General features: G+C 41.1%; 1 protein-coding gene across 7 annotated transcripts in view; it reads left to right on the top strand.

Moving 5' to 3' along the window:
- Positions 1–4,516: 4,516 nt before the first annotated feature.
- The window catches only part of PPARGC1A (PPARG coactivator 1 alpha), a 339,704-nt gene continuing 325,918 nt past the window's right edge, over positions 4,517–18,302 (top strand). For 4 of the 7 annotated variants that reach the window (XR_008651723.2, XM_055246169.2, XM_063619456.1 and 1 more), the window contains exon 1: positions 4,519–7,277. Coding sequence is in view for 5 of the 7 variants with exons in the window: in XM_055246169.2 (XP_055102144.1) it covers positions 7,209–7,277 (69 nt within the window). In the remaining 2 variants the exon portion in view is untranslated. Of the gene's footprint in view, positions 7,278–18,302 lie in introns of all 7 variants that reach the window. The other 3 variants (XR_010116207.1, XM_055246172.2, XM_063619457.1) reach the window with 2 other exon arrangements.

Here is an 18,302-nt window from a genome sequence, read left to right as displayed (position 1 = left end):
TCTACAAATTTTAGTTTTAGTTTCTCTAAAGTGAATCAAGAATTTAAAGACAATGTCCAACAACCTGAGTACACAATCTGTATAGGTTTTTAGGATTCCTGGCCCTCCAATAACAACTTTTTGAAAAGCAACTTTTCTTTCCAAATCATTTGACTTGTTTCATGAAAGCAGCAACTTTTTTTTCTATTCAAACTCATATTTTATAGATATAATTGTTTAATTGAATTATGTAATTATATTAACAGGTACAATTAGCAATAACAGGATTGGGACAAATGCAAATGAATCTTGGTAAGCCTACAAGTCAGTACATGGGAGCCAAGAGACACAAGTAGACCAGAGAGTCTTCACTCCACCAGCCACAGGTGTTCAACTGGCCATAAAACCATGGGTGTCACTGCAGTTCAGGTTAGGTATTTTACGGAGAGAATGGTGAGCGTCACTGTTCCAGGGCAACAGTGAACTGGAAGCCAGTACTCTATTTCCCCACCTTCTGAAATACAATGACTACAGTGCTGGAATTCATAGTTTTCTGATGTATCACTCTTAGGACAGAAATTTTTTTGGATCTATTTGTTTTATTATAGAGTTAATCTATAGCCACCTCCAGCAGTGTGGGTTTGATACGTGATTAGAATTTGTTGGTGAAGCGAATTTCTGAAGGTAAATACCTTGCTATTGGCATCTAATGAAAAAAAAAACCCACCTAAAAACAAAAAGCGGAAGTGAAATCTATGGGAAAACATACCTATTCATGTCTAGGATAATTTCATTGAGGTGAAGTTAAAGTGGAAATGTATAACATGGGCAGTAGGGACTCATAAAAATTCTATCATAGTTGTTAAGTGCAAGTGTGTACAAAATCCCATGGGTAGGTGAAAGATCATCCATTTCTTCCATGCCTGGGGACTCCTTGGCTCTGAACTTAATTTTCTCACTATCTTCCTGCTCCCTTCACCCCAAACTTTTTTGTTTTCTCCTCTAGATTGAATATTTGCATCTAACAGAGCAGGGTAAAGTATCATCTTTTACCAGCATTTAGGACTGTGGCATGCATGTTTTAATTTACCTGGAAAACTATTTTTTAGTTGCTTGATTCTTACAATGAGGTCTTAACCACCTTCCCCCCCTTCCCCGTTGTTGAGACAGGGTCTCACTCTGTTGCCCAGGCTGGAGCGCCATGGCACCATCATAGCTTACTGTGACCTCAAATTCTTAGGCTCAAGCAATCCTCCCACCTCAGCCTCCCAAAGCACTGGGATTATAGGAGTGAGTCACTGTGCCTGGCTTAACCCATTTTTATCCTATAAGCTAAAGGAATTTATCTTAAATCAGGGAGGACTGACTGATGCACTTTGTATAGATTTTTCATATATGTATAACTTTTTCATAAGGAAAATGTTACAAATTCTAAAACTCTATTTCTTATTAGTCAGCATATTCTTAATATGCTGCTTATCTGGAGGGAAAAACAGTGGGTAAGGAAAAGGTTTTCCATTACTTTTTGGCATCAATTTGACATTAAATTTCATATGGTACCAGCAGCTTAACTGCATGACTGCAGGCCCACACTCCTGACGTACTGAAAGTGTGTTGTTTATTCTGAGGCAAGAAATGGTAGAGTAGAAGTTTTTGTAAGGTATCTAGTTTACTTAAATATTACATTCTCGCCATGACTTTTACTTTATTTCAAAATTTATTTTATTTTTTAACTCAGAGTGTATTAGTTTGCTAGAGCTGTGGTAACAAAGTACTACAAAGTGGATGGTGTTGACAACAGAAATGTATTGTCTCACAGTTCTAGAGGCTAGAAGTCTAAGATCATGGTTTGTTGACAGAATTGATTCCTTCCAAGGGCTGTGAGAGAGAATCTATTCGTGCCTTGTATTAGTCCATTCTCACACTGCTCTAAAGAACTAACTGAGACTGGGTAATTTATGAAGAAAAGAGGTTTAATTGACTCTCAGTTATGCAGGCTTAACAGGAAGCATTGCTAGGAGGCCCCAGGAAATTGATGATCATGGTGAAAGGCGAAGGGGAAGCAAGAGCCTTCTTTGCATGGTGGCAGAAGAGAGAGAGAGCGAAGAGGGAAGTGCCACACACTTTTAAACCATCAGATCTCATGAAAACTCACTATCCTGAGAACAGCAAGGGGAAAATCCACCTCCATGATCCAATCACCTCCTACCAGGCCCCTCCTCCAATTCAAGCGAGATTTGGGTGGGGACACAAATCCAAACCATATCATGCCTGCTATGGTTTGAACAGATCCTTTTCAAAATTCAGTTGTGGTTAACATGATAGTACTAAGAGGTGAGGCCTTTAAGAGGTGATGAGGCTGCTGTGAGGGCTCCTCCCTTGTGAATGTGATTAAGTCCCTCATAGAAGTGGCTTCACACAGTTCAGTCACTTGCTGTTTTGCCAAGTGAGCACACAGCATTCCTGCCCTCCAGAGAAGCAGCCCTCACTGGACAATTGGACCTGCTGGTGCCTTGGTTTTGGATATCCCAGCCTCCAGAATGGCAAGAAATAAGTTTCTGTTCTTCATAAATTACCAAGACTGAGGTATTCTGTTACAGCAGCACAAGTGGACTAGGACACTGCCTCTCTCCTAGGTTCTGGTGGTTGCTGGAAATCCATGGCTTGTAGATGCATCACCCTGAATCTGTCCTTACCCTCATATGGCCTTCTCCCTGTCTACATCTGTCTCTGTGACCCAATTTTCCCCTTTTTATAAGGACATCAATCATATTGGATTAAAGCCCACTCTAATGACCTCATTTCAGTTTTATTCCCTTTGTAAAGACTCTAACTTTGGCCGGGTATGGTGGCTTATGCCTGCAATCTGCAATCTCAGCACTTTGGGAGGCTGAGGTGGACAGATCACTTGAGGTCAGGAGTTCGAGACCTGCCTGAGCAACATGGTGAAACCCTGCCTCTACTAAAAATACAAAAATTAGCCGGCATGTTTGTGTGCGCCTGTAGTCCCAGCTACTCGGGAGGCTGAGGCAGGAGAATTGCTTGAACCCGGGAGGCACAGGTTGTAGTGAGCCAAGATCGCGCCACTGCACTCCATCCTGGGCGACAGAGTGAGACTCTGTCTCAGGAAAAAAAAAAAGACCCTATTTCTAAATAAGGGTCACATTCTAAAGTAATGGGGGTTAGGACTCCCACATACATTTAGTTATTAGCACTTGCATTTGAAAACATTTTAAAAAAAGAATCTCCCAGTGGTATCCTCGAGCAAGCTCAAGTTTGTGTGGTGTTAAGAAGCACAAGAGCTTGAAATAAAAGACTTAGAGTTCTTGAAATGTCAGTGTCGTGGTTTGGCCGGAGTCATTATATATACTTTCCTTGATGTTTATTTTTATAGTTTCTCCTTCATTTAATTAAAACATCCAACAAAGAAGAAAAAACCTATTCTTTTTTTAGTGCTTGATTTAAGAACAGTGAATGAAAGCTATCCTGTTTAATAAGCTCCTGTATTCATGTATGTTCTCATTATGTTTCCAATTTGGAGACATGTACTTTTTTTTATCAGCATTGAATTCATACAGAGCTACATTTATTATTTGATGCTTCATTTTGCTTTCATTAATTTCCTTGCTAAGGGATCGGTAGCATGGAAGTCATGCTATTCTGAGCTTGGATTCTGAGACGAAGGCACACTGCATTTTTGAATGCTTTGCTCTTTCTTTTTAAAATTCATTTTTCTGCATCATCTTTAGAAACTGCGACACTTAATGCCAGTATCTTATGAACAGGAAAAATCAAGACTGGAAAAGGAAGAGAAAATAGTGAAGTGTGAGAGTCTGGGTAGAACAGACTGGGCCTGTAATGGAAGCTATTTAAAATAATATTACAGGACTACCCAATGCCTGGGATCTATGTTCTAGCTAGATTTTTTAAATTTAATTTTCAGAACAACTCTGTATTGGAAAGTGTATTGTTCTGGATAGGCTAGCTTATGTTGTAACTAGTAACACTGGAAGCTTATTTCTTGTTCACATAATACCTGTTGTTGGTCCAGGTGGCTCTCCAAGGCACCTGTTCTTGAGAACCGGCTCGGCATTCCTGTCTGCCTCTGTGTTAAGGCACGGCTTAGCAACATATGCATCTGCAATCACTGCAATAGAGAAAGAGCAGGCTGAGAATCAAGTGCCTGTTATTGAAGACTCCCCCACCCTGGGAATTAATACCCATCCTTTTACATTTTCTTGGACAAAAAAAGTCATATGGTTTTGCTGGATTTTAAGGGGGTTAGGGAAATGCTATCTTGCTGTGGGCTTGGAAGTAGAGGGGAACTAGACACTGGTTGACAATAATGTGCCTGAGACTATAACGCATACTTCCCCTTTACACACATGGAAACCAGGTCTCAGAGAAGATGAGTAACCTGCCCAGGGACACAGTTAGAAAATAATGGAGCTGATAATCAAATCTAAGTCTGACTTCAAAGACTATGCTTCCAACCACTCGTGTGCTGCCTTCCATAAGAACAGATATAACTACATTGCAGATGGTGCAATTCAAATGATAAAACTAATTGCTCCCAGTTGTCCTTATGGGATGCTGTTGATAAGGATTTAGGGAAATGGGGGAAGAACCCTATGACTGGTGAGGCTTCCATTGAGACTAGTCTCTGGGGAAATTTTCTGGAACCTTGGTCCTCTGGCCTTTCTCTCTTACACCTCAGAAGAACCTCTGAGAAGCATCTGTATATTCTCAGTAAAAGGGAGGAACTGGGCAAGTAAAGGGTTTTGCATGTGTCTGTTTTACTAGAGATGAGGTGGAAGGTATAGTCTTGTGATTACTAAAAGGATAATGATGGCAAGTTAGGTTTGTATGACAGTTTACAGCCTACAAAGCATGTTCCTATATAGTCTTCAGATAAGAACAAACTCAAGTGTCATAATTGACCGAGGTGCTGTATTAATGAGGTATGGTCGTCACAACAGCCAGTGGGATCTGAGACTGCGTCAGTGAAAGAGTATCGACTAGCATCAAGTAGAGCTTGGAGTTATATCTGAACTAACTCTTGGCCTCATCATCAAGGCAAATGTCTTTATCTCTTTTGGATTCTTTATCTGTAAATCAGGAGCATAATAATAACCTCATAGAATGTTTGTAAAGGGTAAGCTAGACAAGGATAGTAAAGCACTCAGCACAGCATTGAACACCTAGGTCCATGCTCAGTAAAGGTTAATTGCTCTTATTATGATGATTATGGTTGATATTGTGGCAATTTTTCAAACGAAGCATGTGATCATTTGGCTGTGTGTGCAATAATAGATCATAGCAAGAATATTATGATCACTTCTGCGAGCATAGGAACTTGTAGAATATATTTCAAGGCTGGCAACCAGAATGGAGAAGTAACCTGAAACCATCTTACATTTTCTGAAGAACCTAACAATATTTAATCTGGAAATTAGACATTTTAGTAGAAGTTTGGGAGCATGGGGCACCACTATCTTTGCATCTCTGAAGGGTTGTTCTGTAGAATAGGCTTTAGTCTCATTCCTTCTGGAATTAAGAAGCAGTACATCCATGAGTAGAAGTTTCAGGGAGAAGGATATCAATTCATTTTGGGACAAAAATTCTCAGCCATGGAACAGGACTGTCTTGGGAGGTAGCAGTACATCCATGGGTAGAAGTTGCAGGGAGAAGGATATCGATTCATTTTGAGACAAAAATTAGCAGCCATGGAACAGGACTATCTTGGGAGGTAGCAGTACATCCATGGGTAGAAGTTGCAGGGAGAAGGATATCAATTCATTTTGGGACAAAAATTGTCAGCCATGGAGGCCGGGTGCGGTGGCTCACGCTTGTAATCCCAGCACTTTGGGAGGCTGAGGGGGGCAGATCACGTGGTCAGGAGATCGAGACCATCCTGGCTAACGTGGTGAAACCCCGTCTCTACTAAAAATACAAAAAATTAGCCAGGCGTAGTGGCGGGCGCCTGTAGTCCCAGCTACTCGGAGAGGCTGAGGCAGGAGAATGGCGTGAACCCGGGAGGCGGAGCTTGCAGTGAGCCGAGATTGCGCCACTGCACTCCAGCCTGGACGACAGAGTGAGACTCCTTCTCAAAAAAAAAAAAAATTGTCAGCCATGGAACAGGACCGTCTTGGGAGGTAGTGCATTTACCGTGTTGAGTGATATAGGGAGGGTCATGGGGATTCAGGTATCAGATGAGTGATTACATCAGAGAAATTTTAAATGTTAACTCTGCACCGAGTTTTGTGATTCTAATCCTGGGTGCACCTGGAGAGCATTAAAAAAATTCCCAATGTCTTGGGCACTAGTTTAGACCAATTAGATAAGAACGTCTAGGGGTGAAGGGCAATTCTTAGTATCAGGAGACAGCATCATTCTGCATGTGAAGTGCTAGTGAAGCATTGACGGGGTTTGAGTTCTAAAGTTTGAGGAGTTCATTCAAACCAAAGCCTCTGATCATTTTGTATACTGATTTGGAAAAGGGGTTGAGGCCCACAGTGGGATTGAAATGCCTGCCTGCAGAACATCTTATGGGGGAAGGAGAGGGACTCTAGATGCTCAGAATTCAACTGTGGGAATAAGTCTATTTTCACCCAAAGGAGCTTGCTATTATTCATGTTCACTGGCTGCTGAGTGATTCATACGCTGCTTTTTGGGGGAGATGTATTCAAATGAAATGTGTTGCTACTATGTAAAATAGTTTATTTCTTCTAGGATACACCAGCCCACTGATGCAACCCGGCAGAACAATGCAAATTCTGTTGTGTATGAGCGTGTGTGTGTGTGTGTGTGTGTGTGTGTGTGTGTGTGTGTGTGTGTATTGGGGCAAGGAGAAGACGGGAGCACACATAGAAATGCATATTTCTCGAGCATAGAGCAAGCCTGCACACTTCCTTCTTCTGACCTTTACACCACAAGCATAAGAATGACCCATTGTCCATCGGCCCTGGAGCTTGGTTGTTCCTAATCTCTGGACACTTGATGGCTGAGCTGGCCTTCAGCTTGGCCAGTTGGCATCTGTCTGGGTAGCCCCATGTGTCCCAAATTTGTTCCCCGGTGGGTTCTTCCTGCCCGATCCCTCATCCTCTGGCATGGCATTTTCTCCATGACAGTCTGCCCCTGGACTGCCCTGGCTGCTGCTTTGGTAAAAGCTTGCAAGGAGAGAGAGTAACAGCCGCTGGCGAATCCAGTTTGTGCAAGCAGCATCAGCAATGGATGAGACCTCCTCAAGGCTGGAAGAAGACTGGAAAAAAGTACTTCAGCGAGAAGCAGGCTGGCAGGTAAGTGATGTCCTCAGCTCCACACAGGACCCAAATCTCTCTCAACTCTTTTGGCTCCAAGTCTAGGTAATATGCGTACATCAATTTGTGGAACTGTGCTATCTGCAAGCACGTCCTTTTGAAAAAAGTCATCAGTAGTTTCCATGTCTTTGCAAACCATGCAAATAAGACCCCAAATACATTTACTCTAGATTCTCAAACAAGCTAATAGGGTTTTACAAATCTATAGGTGTTACTAAATTTATACTTTCTTAATAAAGATTCTTGAATTAACAAGTTGCAGGTGTATATCAAGGGAAACATGCAGATTTGGTTTGTGTGAGTACAAGTTCATTGCGATATAAAAATTTAATACAACACCTGTCATCAGACTTACTTTATGGTGTTATAGTAGCTTGGAATAGGGGCTTGGTTTTAACCTATTTTTAATGAGGTGACCATTCTTTTAATGCAGCTTGCATGCCTTCCTTATTTATGCTGAACTCATAATAGGTAGAAGCTCTGTGGTATGCAGAGAGTTCAAGCTAAAGGATTCATTTTGGTGTAGAAGCAGTTTTCATTAAAATATGCAAAGCAGTAATGTTTATACGTTACAATACCTATTTCAAATTAGCAAAATTATATGCTCCTGTCTTGTAAGCTGCCAGCTGAAATCCCTTCCTAAATCCTGTTGAATGGCTTTGATTACTCTTCTTCACATTACACATTACACACCTCTAATGCATATTTTTACGCATCCACTCCATTGCCATTTAATTAGACAACAATATTGAAGACTGATGCCAGAGCTTTTTTTCTGTTTCTTTTTTAATAATGCTGCTGGCATATGGAAAAAAGAACACTTCTGTGTATGAAGCATTTCTTAAGGATGATGTCGGATAAAGTGAAACTCTGATTTTCCATTTTGTCTATAGCAGAAACTTTCACATAAAAATGGTAATTCAGAATGAGTTGATTTTTAATGTCCATTAAAAAAATTATTTCTTTTATAAAAAGAGGGAGCCTTTTCTGAAGATTTCTTCTTCAACAGAAATTTTAGTGAAATGTTATACTGGTATTGACTGGTATGTTTTGTTGTATGCAATGTGATGTTAAGTAAGGAGCTTCAGAAAAAACACCCTCTAGCCTGCCATGAAATTGGAATCCTTTCACTTTGAGTGGGAGCATTATTCAGGAAGTAGAAAAGGATACAAAATAAATCTCTGCATGCTACTTTCAGGATGACATGTGGTGGGTCTCCAGGGGTCCAAACAAATATTCAAATATTTTATGGTATGTTAATGTGACTTTTGGATTTTTGTCTTTCGTTTGCATGTTTTCCTTTAGAAAGTTGTCATCTTATATAGTCTTTATTTCAAAGGAGAGTGAAGGGAGGAAGAATGTGAGGAGATGACTCAGACATCTCTGTGGATAAAATATTTAAACTAGAAACATGAAGTCCAAATGTTTATGTAAAAATGCATGTGTCATATCACTGTCAGCATCCTGTGACCCTTTAGCTTATTGATTTACCAAAAGGCACCTAATGAAAATATTGCCTGTGCTGTTTGCCTTCAAAGATGTGATCCTGTACAGCTGATCGACCCCTGTCATTTCCATTGTGATAGCTGGAGCTCCCCCTTCTAGCTAGTGGAGGTAGTGGTTAGAAAAAGGGCATCCTAGGCCGGGCACGGTGGCTCACGCTTGTAATCCCAGCACTTTGGGAGGCCAAGGTGGGCGGATCACGAGGTCCCGAGATCGAGACCATCCTATCTAATACGGTGAAACCCCGTCTCTACTAAAAATACAAAAAAATTAGCCGGCTGTGGCAGCAGGCGCCCGTAGTAGCAGCTACTTGGGAGGCTGAGACAGGAGAATGGCGTGAACCCGGGAGGCGGAGCTTGCAGTGAGCTGAGATCGCACCACTGCACTCCAGCCTGGGTGATAGAGCAAGACGCCATCTCAAAAAAAAAGAGAAGAAAAGAGAAGAAAAGAAAAAGGGCATCCTGGTCTCTGATTTGGTTTCACTGACTCTTGGCACTGCAAGGCATTGGGTGGAAAGTATGTCATAGGGTGTCAGCTACAGCATCATCTGCTTCTGCACCTCTTGAACATCCCCAAGAGGTCTGCCTGCTGCCCCCACTCATTTGTATTGCTAGGCTGGGTCCCCACAAGCCTGGAGTCACCTACTTCAGTTGACACCAAAGCTGTCCCTAAGGGAGGAAACTAAATCTGATGGCCCCAGATGCAAGGCCTTTGTGGTGAAGGTGATTTCTTTTGGCCATCCATGGTAGTAATGTAGCTGGGGAAGTAAAGATTATTTAAGAATAAATTGTGATGGATGCTGAAGCTTTAGTTTAGCTGAGTACTATATTTCTTACTGGAACTGATTCAGTACTTTTCTACTTACCTACTATTTTCCCACCATAGTGCTAGGAGTTGTATGTGTGTGAGAAAGTGAACAAACACACATACACACATATTTCAATCCTTGTAAGAAGTCTAGAAGGTAGATATGATTATCCCCATTTTACGGATGTAAAAAGCAAGGCTCAGAGAGGTTACATAACCTGCCCAAAGCCATTCAGAGTCTCAGTTCATGCCTGTTTGACTCCAATGCCTATCCTATTCCCACTTTTGTTACTATGCCATCTGAATTAAATTTTATCTCATTATTTATCTCATGGAATAATAACTCACAAGCAGCTGTGATGTGGGCAGGCAGGAAGAAAAGGGAAAAAGCATGATGATCTTCTAATGAAATAATCAATCTCTGAATCATTAAGACTTTAATAAAATGTTTTTTAATAGTTTATTTTTTAACCCTTACTCTATGCCAGACACTAAACTAAACTTATAATTCTTACAAGTACTCTGGCAGACAGATAGTATTTATTTATTTTGTACAAATAGGGAAACGGAGGCAAAGTGGTGTTAAGGAACATGCCCACAGTCACACGGTCACAATGGGGATATGGACCCATTTGGCTTGACCTTGAAACCTGTACCCGCCTTATACAAGGCTGCTTCTCAGAGTATATTTTCTTTGTTTCCTCCTCTTCTTCTTCTTCCTTTTTTCCTTCTTCTTTCTTCCTTCTTCCTTCTTCTTCTTTTTTTTTTAGATAGCATCTCCCTCTGTCCTCTGTCTCCCAGGCTGGAGTGCAGTGGCACAATCATGGCTCACTGCAGCCTCTACCTTCTGGGCTCAAGTGATCCTCCCACTTCAGCCTCCTGAGTAGTTGGGACTACAGGTGTACACCTCACATCTGGCTAATTTTTAAAATCTTTTATTTGTTGTAGATTGGCATCTCTCTATGTTGCCTAGACTAATCTTGAACTCCTGGGCTCAAGTGATCCTCTTGCCTCGGCCTCCCAAAATGCTGGGATTACAGGTGTGAACCACCACACCTGGCCTCAAAGTATATTTTCACATTATATTTTATCATTCGTACTTTAACTCTTTCATCTCACAATAATGTGATGGGATTGCTCTTTGAAAACTTCCCTGAAAGGATTTTCTTTTTTTAATAAGTCAAGAGTTGGGCAAAATGCCTTGCTCACTCACTTCTACAGAATGTATTTTAATTGGATGCTGTTTGCCTTAAGTGAACCAGCTTTTACTTATGGAGTTGGAAATGAACTAGATGCAATTTCTAGAATCAACTGTAAATCTGAAAATCCATTTAAGCATATAACCATACTGGAAAACCAACAGCAGCTGTAGCACAGTTAATGCCCCTGTCCCCCATAGCCCACTTCAGCTCTCGGAGAGCGCTCAGGGACAGAGATGGCAGTGGCTTATGCCACCAGGGAGCTGTATGACCATGGGCAAACTTAGCCTGATCACTGGCTTCTTCACTTGTAAACTGAGGTGATTATGCTTGGGTGAGGACTTGGAGGGAAGATGGGATGGATCCTTCATGACACGTCATTGTTTTGGCCAGTTGTTAGATGGAAGATATTATGGAGGGGCCAAGGACTCATGTCTGGATAATGATTTATGTTGGGATGGTTTCCTTTAAAACAACTCATGTCACTGCACTGTGGCCATTTTGAACTGGTCTAGAAATATTGTCTATCTGTGCCTGTCTCCCCACAAGAAGATGAATTCTGCCGGGCGTGGTGGCTCACGCTTGTAATCCCAGCACTTTGGGAGGCCGAGGCGGGCGGATCACGAGGTCAGGAGATCGAGACCACGGTGAAACCCCGTCTCTACTAAAAATACAAAAAATTAGCCAGGCATGGTGGCGGGCGCCTGTAGTCCCAGTTACTCGGAGAGGCTGAGGCAGGAGAATGGCGTGAACCCGGGAGGCGGAGCTTGCAGTGAGCCGAGATTGCGCCACTGCACTCCAGCCTGGGCGACAGAGCGAGACTCCGTCTCAAAAAAAAAAAAAAAAAAAGAAGATGAATTCCTCAAGGATAAAGGTGTATCACAGAGCCTGGTGCGCAAGAAGCCCTGCATGAATGTTTGCCAAAGCTAAGTGAAATTGGATATTTGATCTGGAAGGAAGCAGGGCCAGTTTCCCAAGCCCTCGATTTTACATGAAGAGGGAGAATAAGAGATTGGCCCAAGTTCCAGCGCTGGCTAGTGAGGAGCAAGGATTATCATCTTCTAGTTCAGCATTCTACCTTTTTTCCTGGACTGCTTCTCTATAAACTTCCTTCTGCAACTTTCTCATCTGTAAAATTGGAATTAGAACATATTGTCTGTGTCTGTTTAGGTATCTTTACTATTATGATACCCCTTTTTGAGCAGGTACTATAGCATATGGGTCAAGAACATGTTGATCTTGAGACAGACTTCTGAGTTCTAACCTTGGTGTCCTTAATTCCTAACTGTGTAACATTGGTAAAGTTTTTAAATCTCACTTTGCTTCAGTTTTCTCACCTATAAAATGGGGGTGATTATAGTAGCGACTTTATAAGATTGTCATGGTGATTAAATGAATCACATTCTTGAAAGTGTTTAGAAGAACACATCAGTAAGCATTGCTTGGTGACCCATCAAATGCACAATATGGGTCATTATCTATCTATTACATACTTAATGAGATCAGACATTCAATGTTTTTTGAATATCCCCCATGTGCAAAGCACATCCATACTTAAGAAGATGAGAAAGTGACTGAAGATGTTGCCCTGCAATGCAAGGTCATGGTGGGAGAGCACGGCAGGTCATTATAATGATAGGACAATCACAAAATGCTCCATGTATCATGGCAGCACTGTAGGCCTCCAATCCGTCTTGGGAGTTGCATGGAGGAGGCAATACTGGAGCTAATTCTTAAACGAAGAAAAGGAGTTAAGCCAGACAAAGAACTGGGAAGACAATTCGAGGCAAAAGAGAGCCTATGTCAGACATAGGAAAGAGAGCAGTGTTGAAGTGTGCGTTGAGGAGCATGCAGTTAGATGTGACACCAGCCATTCAGGGTGAGGCAGGAATGGTGGGAGATAAGTCTAAAGAGGCAGGAGGAAAAAAACCTTGCAGAGCCAGGCCAGCTTCAGCTGGCGGTAGATATAAGTGGGTATCAGTTCCTCCATCTGAAAAGAGATCTGAAAAGAGATTATTGGAAGAGAAACTGAGGTCTCTGGGCTGATGATGGGGTGGATAATAACTAACCAAATTGTGGAGAAGAGTTATAAAAAGTATGAGTAATACATCAGGAGGATAAACAAAGCACTGTGAAGACTCAGAGAAGGTAATAATTTCAGGAATAGTTACCAATGACAATAATTTCAGGAACAGTTAATAATGATAGTTAACAAACACAGAGCTTACTCTCTGCCAAGAGCTGTTGGAAGCATTTTTCTGATATAAAATCATTGACTCTTTACCACCTCTGAATGAGGGGGATATTAGTTGTATTCCTATTTGGTAGATGAGGCTGGTTAAGAGAGGGTAAGGTCACTTAATTATCACATGAGACTGAGACCCAAGCAGCCTGGATCCAGAGCTTATAGGATTATGTCCCTCTACCTGGAGCGAGGGGAATAGGGACAATTTCAGAGTAGATGGCATCTGAGCCAGGTTTTTCATGAGGAGATAATTTTGCGAGCAGGGAAACCCTGAGTTAGAATGCAGGCTCTCACTGATAGTGGGTATTCTATACTCAGAACAGATAGAGCAGTTTCTCTTATGCCAGGTCGCCCTAGATTATTAGACCAGCTGAATTTCTCAAGGTTTTATAGGGCCACTCCACAGCTCTCAGTAGAGGCAGTACACGGTAAGGTGTACTGGGTGCTCACCAGGCACCCAGCACAAGTGTACCTGAAATGGTCAATCTAGAAATGAGAAGGCCTGGTTGAAGGCCTATCAGTGTGACCTCAATCAAGTGCCTTATTTCTTTGAGCTGTTTCTGCCTCTATAAGATGAAAAGGAAGATACCTTTCAGGTACAAATTCGGTGAAATAATGTTTGTTTTAAATAACTTTTATTACTGTAAAGCATTCTGCAAGTGTAAGGTTTTATTGTCATTAACAGAAAATAAAGCAGAATCATGGGTTGAAATGTACCAAATATGGATATAGATTTGTGTACTCTCTACCTTCTCTTTCAATTCCATTACTATTTCGCATTTCAGTTTTCATGTAGGAAAAAAAATAAGTAGGTTTGATGTTGTTTCCTGTTCTCAGGGAAGGATTTGTTTCTTTATGTTTAAAGTGCTTTAGATTGCACATTGATGAAATAGTGGTTCATATTTTGAGTTTACTTCATGTTTAAAGAAATATGCATCAAGATACTGTCATCTATCAAGTGAGTAAATGGTGATGATGGGTCAAAACCAGCACCTGAGGATGTAGACTGACCTCTTCTAATTTTATGTCAAGAGGATGATGGACCTAGCAAGAGATAGTTGGATCATAGATGCCATAGAAGAGCTGAAATAAGTTCTGTTTTTCTTCTATTGTTACATCTCTAGCACAAAACTATCTCCTAAGAAGACCCTTTATCTTATTGCTGGCTGTAATTTTTTGTTATTGCCTTTTAAATGTGGGACACATTCATTCATCAATTCATTTTTTTCATTTGTTGAATCAAGGAAGATGAAACATTTGATGTATTTCTTAGATTCAAATATCCGATTCATAAGGCTGGGAGAGACCTTGTATTGTTTGTTTTCATTCTACATGTTCCTCACTCTGAGCAGAAGCAAGTCCAAAAGGCTGAAGACAGATAACCTAATGTAGCCTCTCTCTATAACTCATTCCTAGGTCTAACAAATGACACTTAGGCCAAGGAAATTCTTCCTTGTAGTGGATTTAAACTCTGCCCATTTCAGCTTAGGCACAGTTCTGCTCCTTTCTCCTCCCCAGATGTGGAGAAAAACAGCTCAGTCACTGTCTTCACGAATCAGCCTTCCTCTCTTGATGATCATTATGAAACCAGCCTTCGGCTTTTGCTCTCAAGGCTAAGCAACCTAAATCCGTAGGTATAATTCTTCATTTCTATCTTCTTGAGTTTTTCTGAACCTTCTCCAAATCTACTTATTATCCCTAACTTCTATAGCCTAGAATTTTGCAGGAGGGTCTAGCCAGGAGTAACCAGTACTGATTGATCACCTGCTCAGTCATTTAATCAGCTAATATGCATTTAGTGAGCTCCACATACTGGACCTCTGAGCCAAGCCTTGAGGGTACAAAGATAGGTAAAAGGCAGCATAAAGGAACAGATAAGAGCCTGGTTAACAACCAGGCTGGTTACCCACTCATCAGCTGTATGACCGTGAGCATGTTACTTAAACTTGCTGTGTCTCAGCTCCCTCATGAGCAAACTTGGATAATGATAGTAATCTATCTCATAGGGCTGTAGTGAGGACTAAATGAAGAAACACACACAATGCACTTGGAAGAGTGATTGACACTTACCTATGGCCACATGACTGTTTGTTAGACAGGACAAAAACGAAATAAGATGCAGACACTGCCCTTGAGTTGTACTCATTCTACTTGGAAGGATAAGCTAGTAAATAGCTAACAAACAACTATTTACAATTCAGTGCATTTAGTGCTGTAGTAGCAGAAGAAGCATGTGGGATGGAAGTTCAGAGGCCCAATTATGCCTCAGGGCATCAGGAATGGCTTCATGGTTCAACAGAGGTGAACTGTTCTATGTATTTCTTAGGTTCACATATCATTGACTTAGAGGCTGGGAGAGACCTTGGAATGACATCTCATGGAGCATTTTCACCCTAAGGATCACTGAGTTGGGCCACAGGGGAAATAATCAGAGGTTTCTAGGTTGGCAAAGATGGTATAAAAGTGTTCTAAGTAGAGGGAGGCTTGTGAACAAGACCTGGAAGAGTAAATGTGTGGTTATGTTTGAAGAATGCTGAGTGGTTAGTTGTGTTGTGCGGTGTGACAGGCACTGGGGAGAGGTCCTTCCATCTGGGTGGCATCAGATTGTCTGGGGACTTGGGAGACTTGCGGAAGTGTTTGCCTTATCCTTCGCCTAATCTATGCTCATGGGGCTTTATGTCTACTGTAAAAAGCTATAGCTCAGTTAGGGAGACAGCCAAAGCATTTGATGATTCTCTTCTAGTAGTTTTCTTACTGTCTGGAATCAGAGCTATGTATCAATCCCTGGAGGCCAGAATCTAAATCTTACTCATTTGCCTATTTCTCTCAGGGCCTAGCACAGTTCCAGGCATAGAGCAGGCTCAAGTCATGTGTGCTCAAATCAAGTGGCCATATATAACCAGTGCCCTCATCTGCCTGTTCTAGAACAACTAGTTGTGCTCATGCATGAATGAACAAATGCAAATAAACCAATCCAGTGATTTTACAGTTTTCAAATTTGACTCAATTTTATATACCTCTTGGTACAAATTTGTGTAAAACCCAAGTAGCCAATGTAAGAAATCAGTTCCCTCTGTGGTATCTTTGCCTTTTATGTTCAGCCTCCTGTATTCCTGTGTCCCACATTCATGGCTGATTGTTCTGATGGGGGCCCAATGAACCTTGAGTGGGTTTTTCCCTCCTCCAACTCTTTCTTGAACATTGATTTTCATAGGTCACAACTTATGCTGATGACGGCTAAGGAATATTTGAGATGTGGGGGGAAGATTTTAAAAGGTCGAGGGCAACAGGCAGCTCTTGCATATCTAAAGAAACAAATATGTTTTACATCAAGTTTTCCTTTTGAAAAAAAGTCAAAAGAAGTGTGAAATCCTCAAGTCATAGCAGCTGGTTGAATGCAGCGATTCTCTCACTTATGGTGCAAAAGCTGCAATTTTCTATCTAATTCACTACTCAATCATTCCATGGCCCCTGTCTCAAGCTCAATTTAAGCTAGTCCCCAGTACACAGAGCCACTGTACAGTGTATAAAAGAAATGACTGGCCAAAGGGACTGAGGGAAAAAGGAGCCATGTGGTGACCCAGAGCTGACGTTATCAAGTCGTCCTAGGATCGCGTGGCACCTCTCTCTAAAGCCTCTCATAAAGTCCATGTAAAATAGGTCATCCTTCCTTTAGCCTTCAAATTTTGATTATCACTGCCTGATAAAAGAATATGATCTGTTTAAATGCTCACCATATATATTGGGGAAACAATTTACTTGGGACTCAGGGGCAGTGCCTGGATTGAAAGTTTGCTGCCTCAAGGGCTTTGAACTGAAATGGAAACAGGCTGGCTCTCTGCAGAACTCCATTATTGCCGATGACTGTCTTTTTCAGAGGAGTTCCGGTGAGCAATAAATATGACTACACTTTAGGGAGAGTGTCCTGGAAACTGTTGGATCTTTCCTTACACATATCAAGTGTATTTCAGTTTTCAAAAGCACTTTTCCATGTATACCCCTTTTTCAATCTCATAGAAGCCTTATCAAGGAAATGGCAGCGATGTTATTATTACCAATGGACAAATGAATAGACGCAGAGCTGACAGGTTAAGAGCCCTGCACAAAAAGGCCAGGATTAAAACCTACGTCAGAAACACAATCCTGTGTGTGTTTGCTCAGATCAAACCACTTCTCTGTTCACTGGTCAAGGATAAGTATTCTTAAAGCTTGTAAAAAAAAATTGTGTTCTTAAATGAACACGTTAGTGCGAATCAATTGTCCCTTTCCTATAAAAGAGTGTGGCACTTTAAATGCTGAAACCTCTTTTAGCACTTAAAGCTGCAAACTTTTATGTAATGATTTTTAAGGAAGCACTTCTCCTACCAACCCCAACAATTGAAATTGTCTGGTGGAAAAGTAAGATCTTCATGTTTCCTATGCTGATCATAATGCTTTGGGCATGAGCTTCTTGCAGTGGTGGGAGTCCAGCAAGGCTATTACATAGCCAGTAAGCCTGGGATATGATGCAGAAATACATAATTTTGTGTACCACTTTAAAAGACTTTATTTTTTGCATTGCTGGATTCCTTTCTTCACATGGGAAAAGGAGGCACACTGTCTCCCTCAAGTCAGCTTCTTGCCAAGATGAGCCTTAAATAGCACAAATCACCTTAACCCCAACTTTTGCATTACTATTCAGTGAATCAAAGATCTGAGTTAATGAGACCAAAATGCTTTTTGAGAAATTTTGGAAACTGAAATGGTCAAGTGGTTACATGATATAGCTTTATTTGTGTTGTAATAATACTAAAACTCTCAGATGCATTTTTTTGGCCTTTGAAATGTATTCTTTTCATTAGTAATTGATTTTGGTGTCCACACATAACTTGAAGAACTATGAGGAAGCATTTTCTGTTGCACTTTTCTTGCATCATTAACGTACTCAATGTTCTCTTCATGTCTATGTTCTGCCTGCCTAGAAGCAACCTACTCTTCTCTCTCCCATCTTCTCAGCGCAAATATTCAATCAAACAAACAAATACCAAAGAGATAAGAAAAAAATCTCAGAGCTCTCCTTCAAAACTCCTATCAACAAATCATGCTTACTTGAAAAACTAATATGTGGCAAGCATGAGCTCTGGAGTCAAATCAATGTGGCATTGAAATCCTGCACTGTCATTGACTAGTTGGATAACCTTGAATATATTTCTACTCTAAACCCTCAGTTTCATTGTCTTTAAAATGGGATTACAATAGTAACTTTCTCCT

The sequence above is a fragment of the Symphalangus syndactylus genome, chromosome 16 (genome assembly GCF_028878055.3).
Source record: "Symphalangus syndactylus isolate Jambi chromosome 16, NHGRI_mSymSyn1-v2.1_pri, whole genome shotgun sequence".
NCBI lineage: Eukaryota > Metazoa > Chordata > Mammalia > Primates > Hylobatidae > Symphalangus > Symphalangus syndactylus.
Note: the sequence above shows the minus strand (reverse complement) of the source record. Positions and strands in the feature narration are given on the sequence as shown.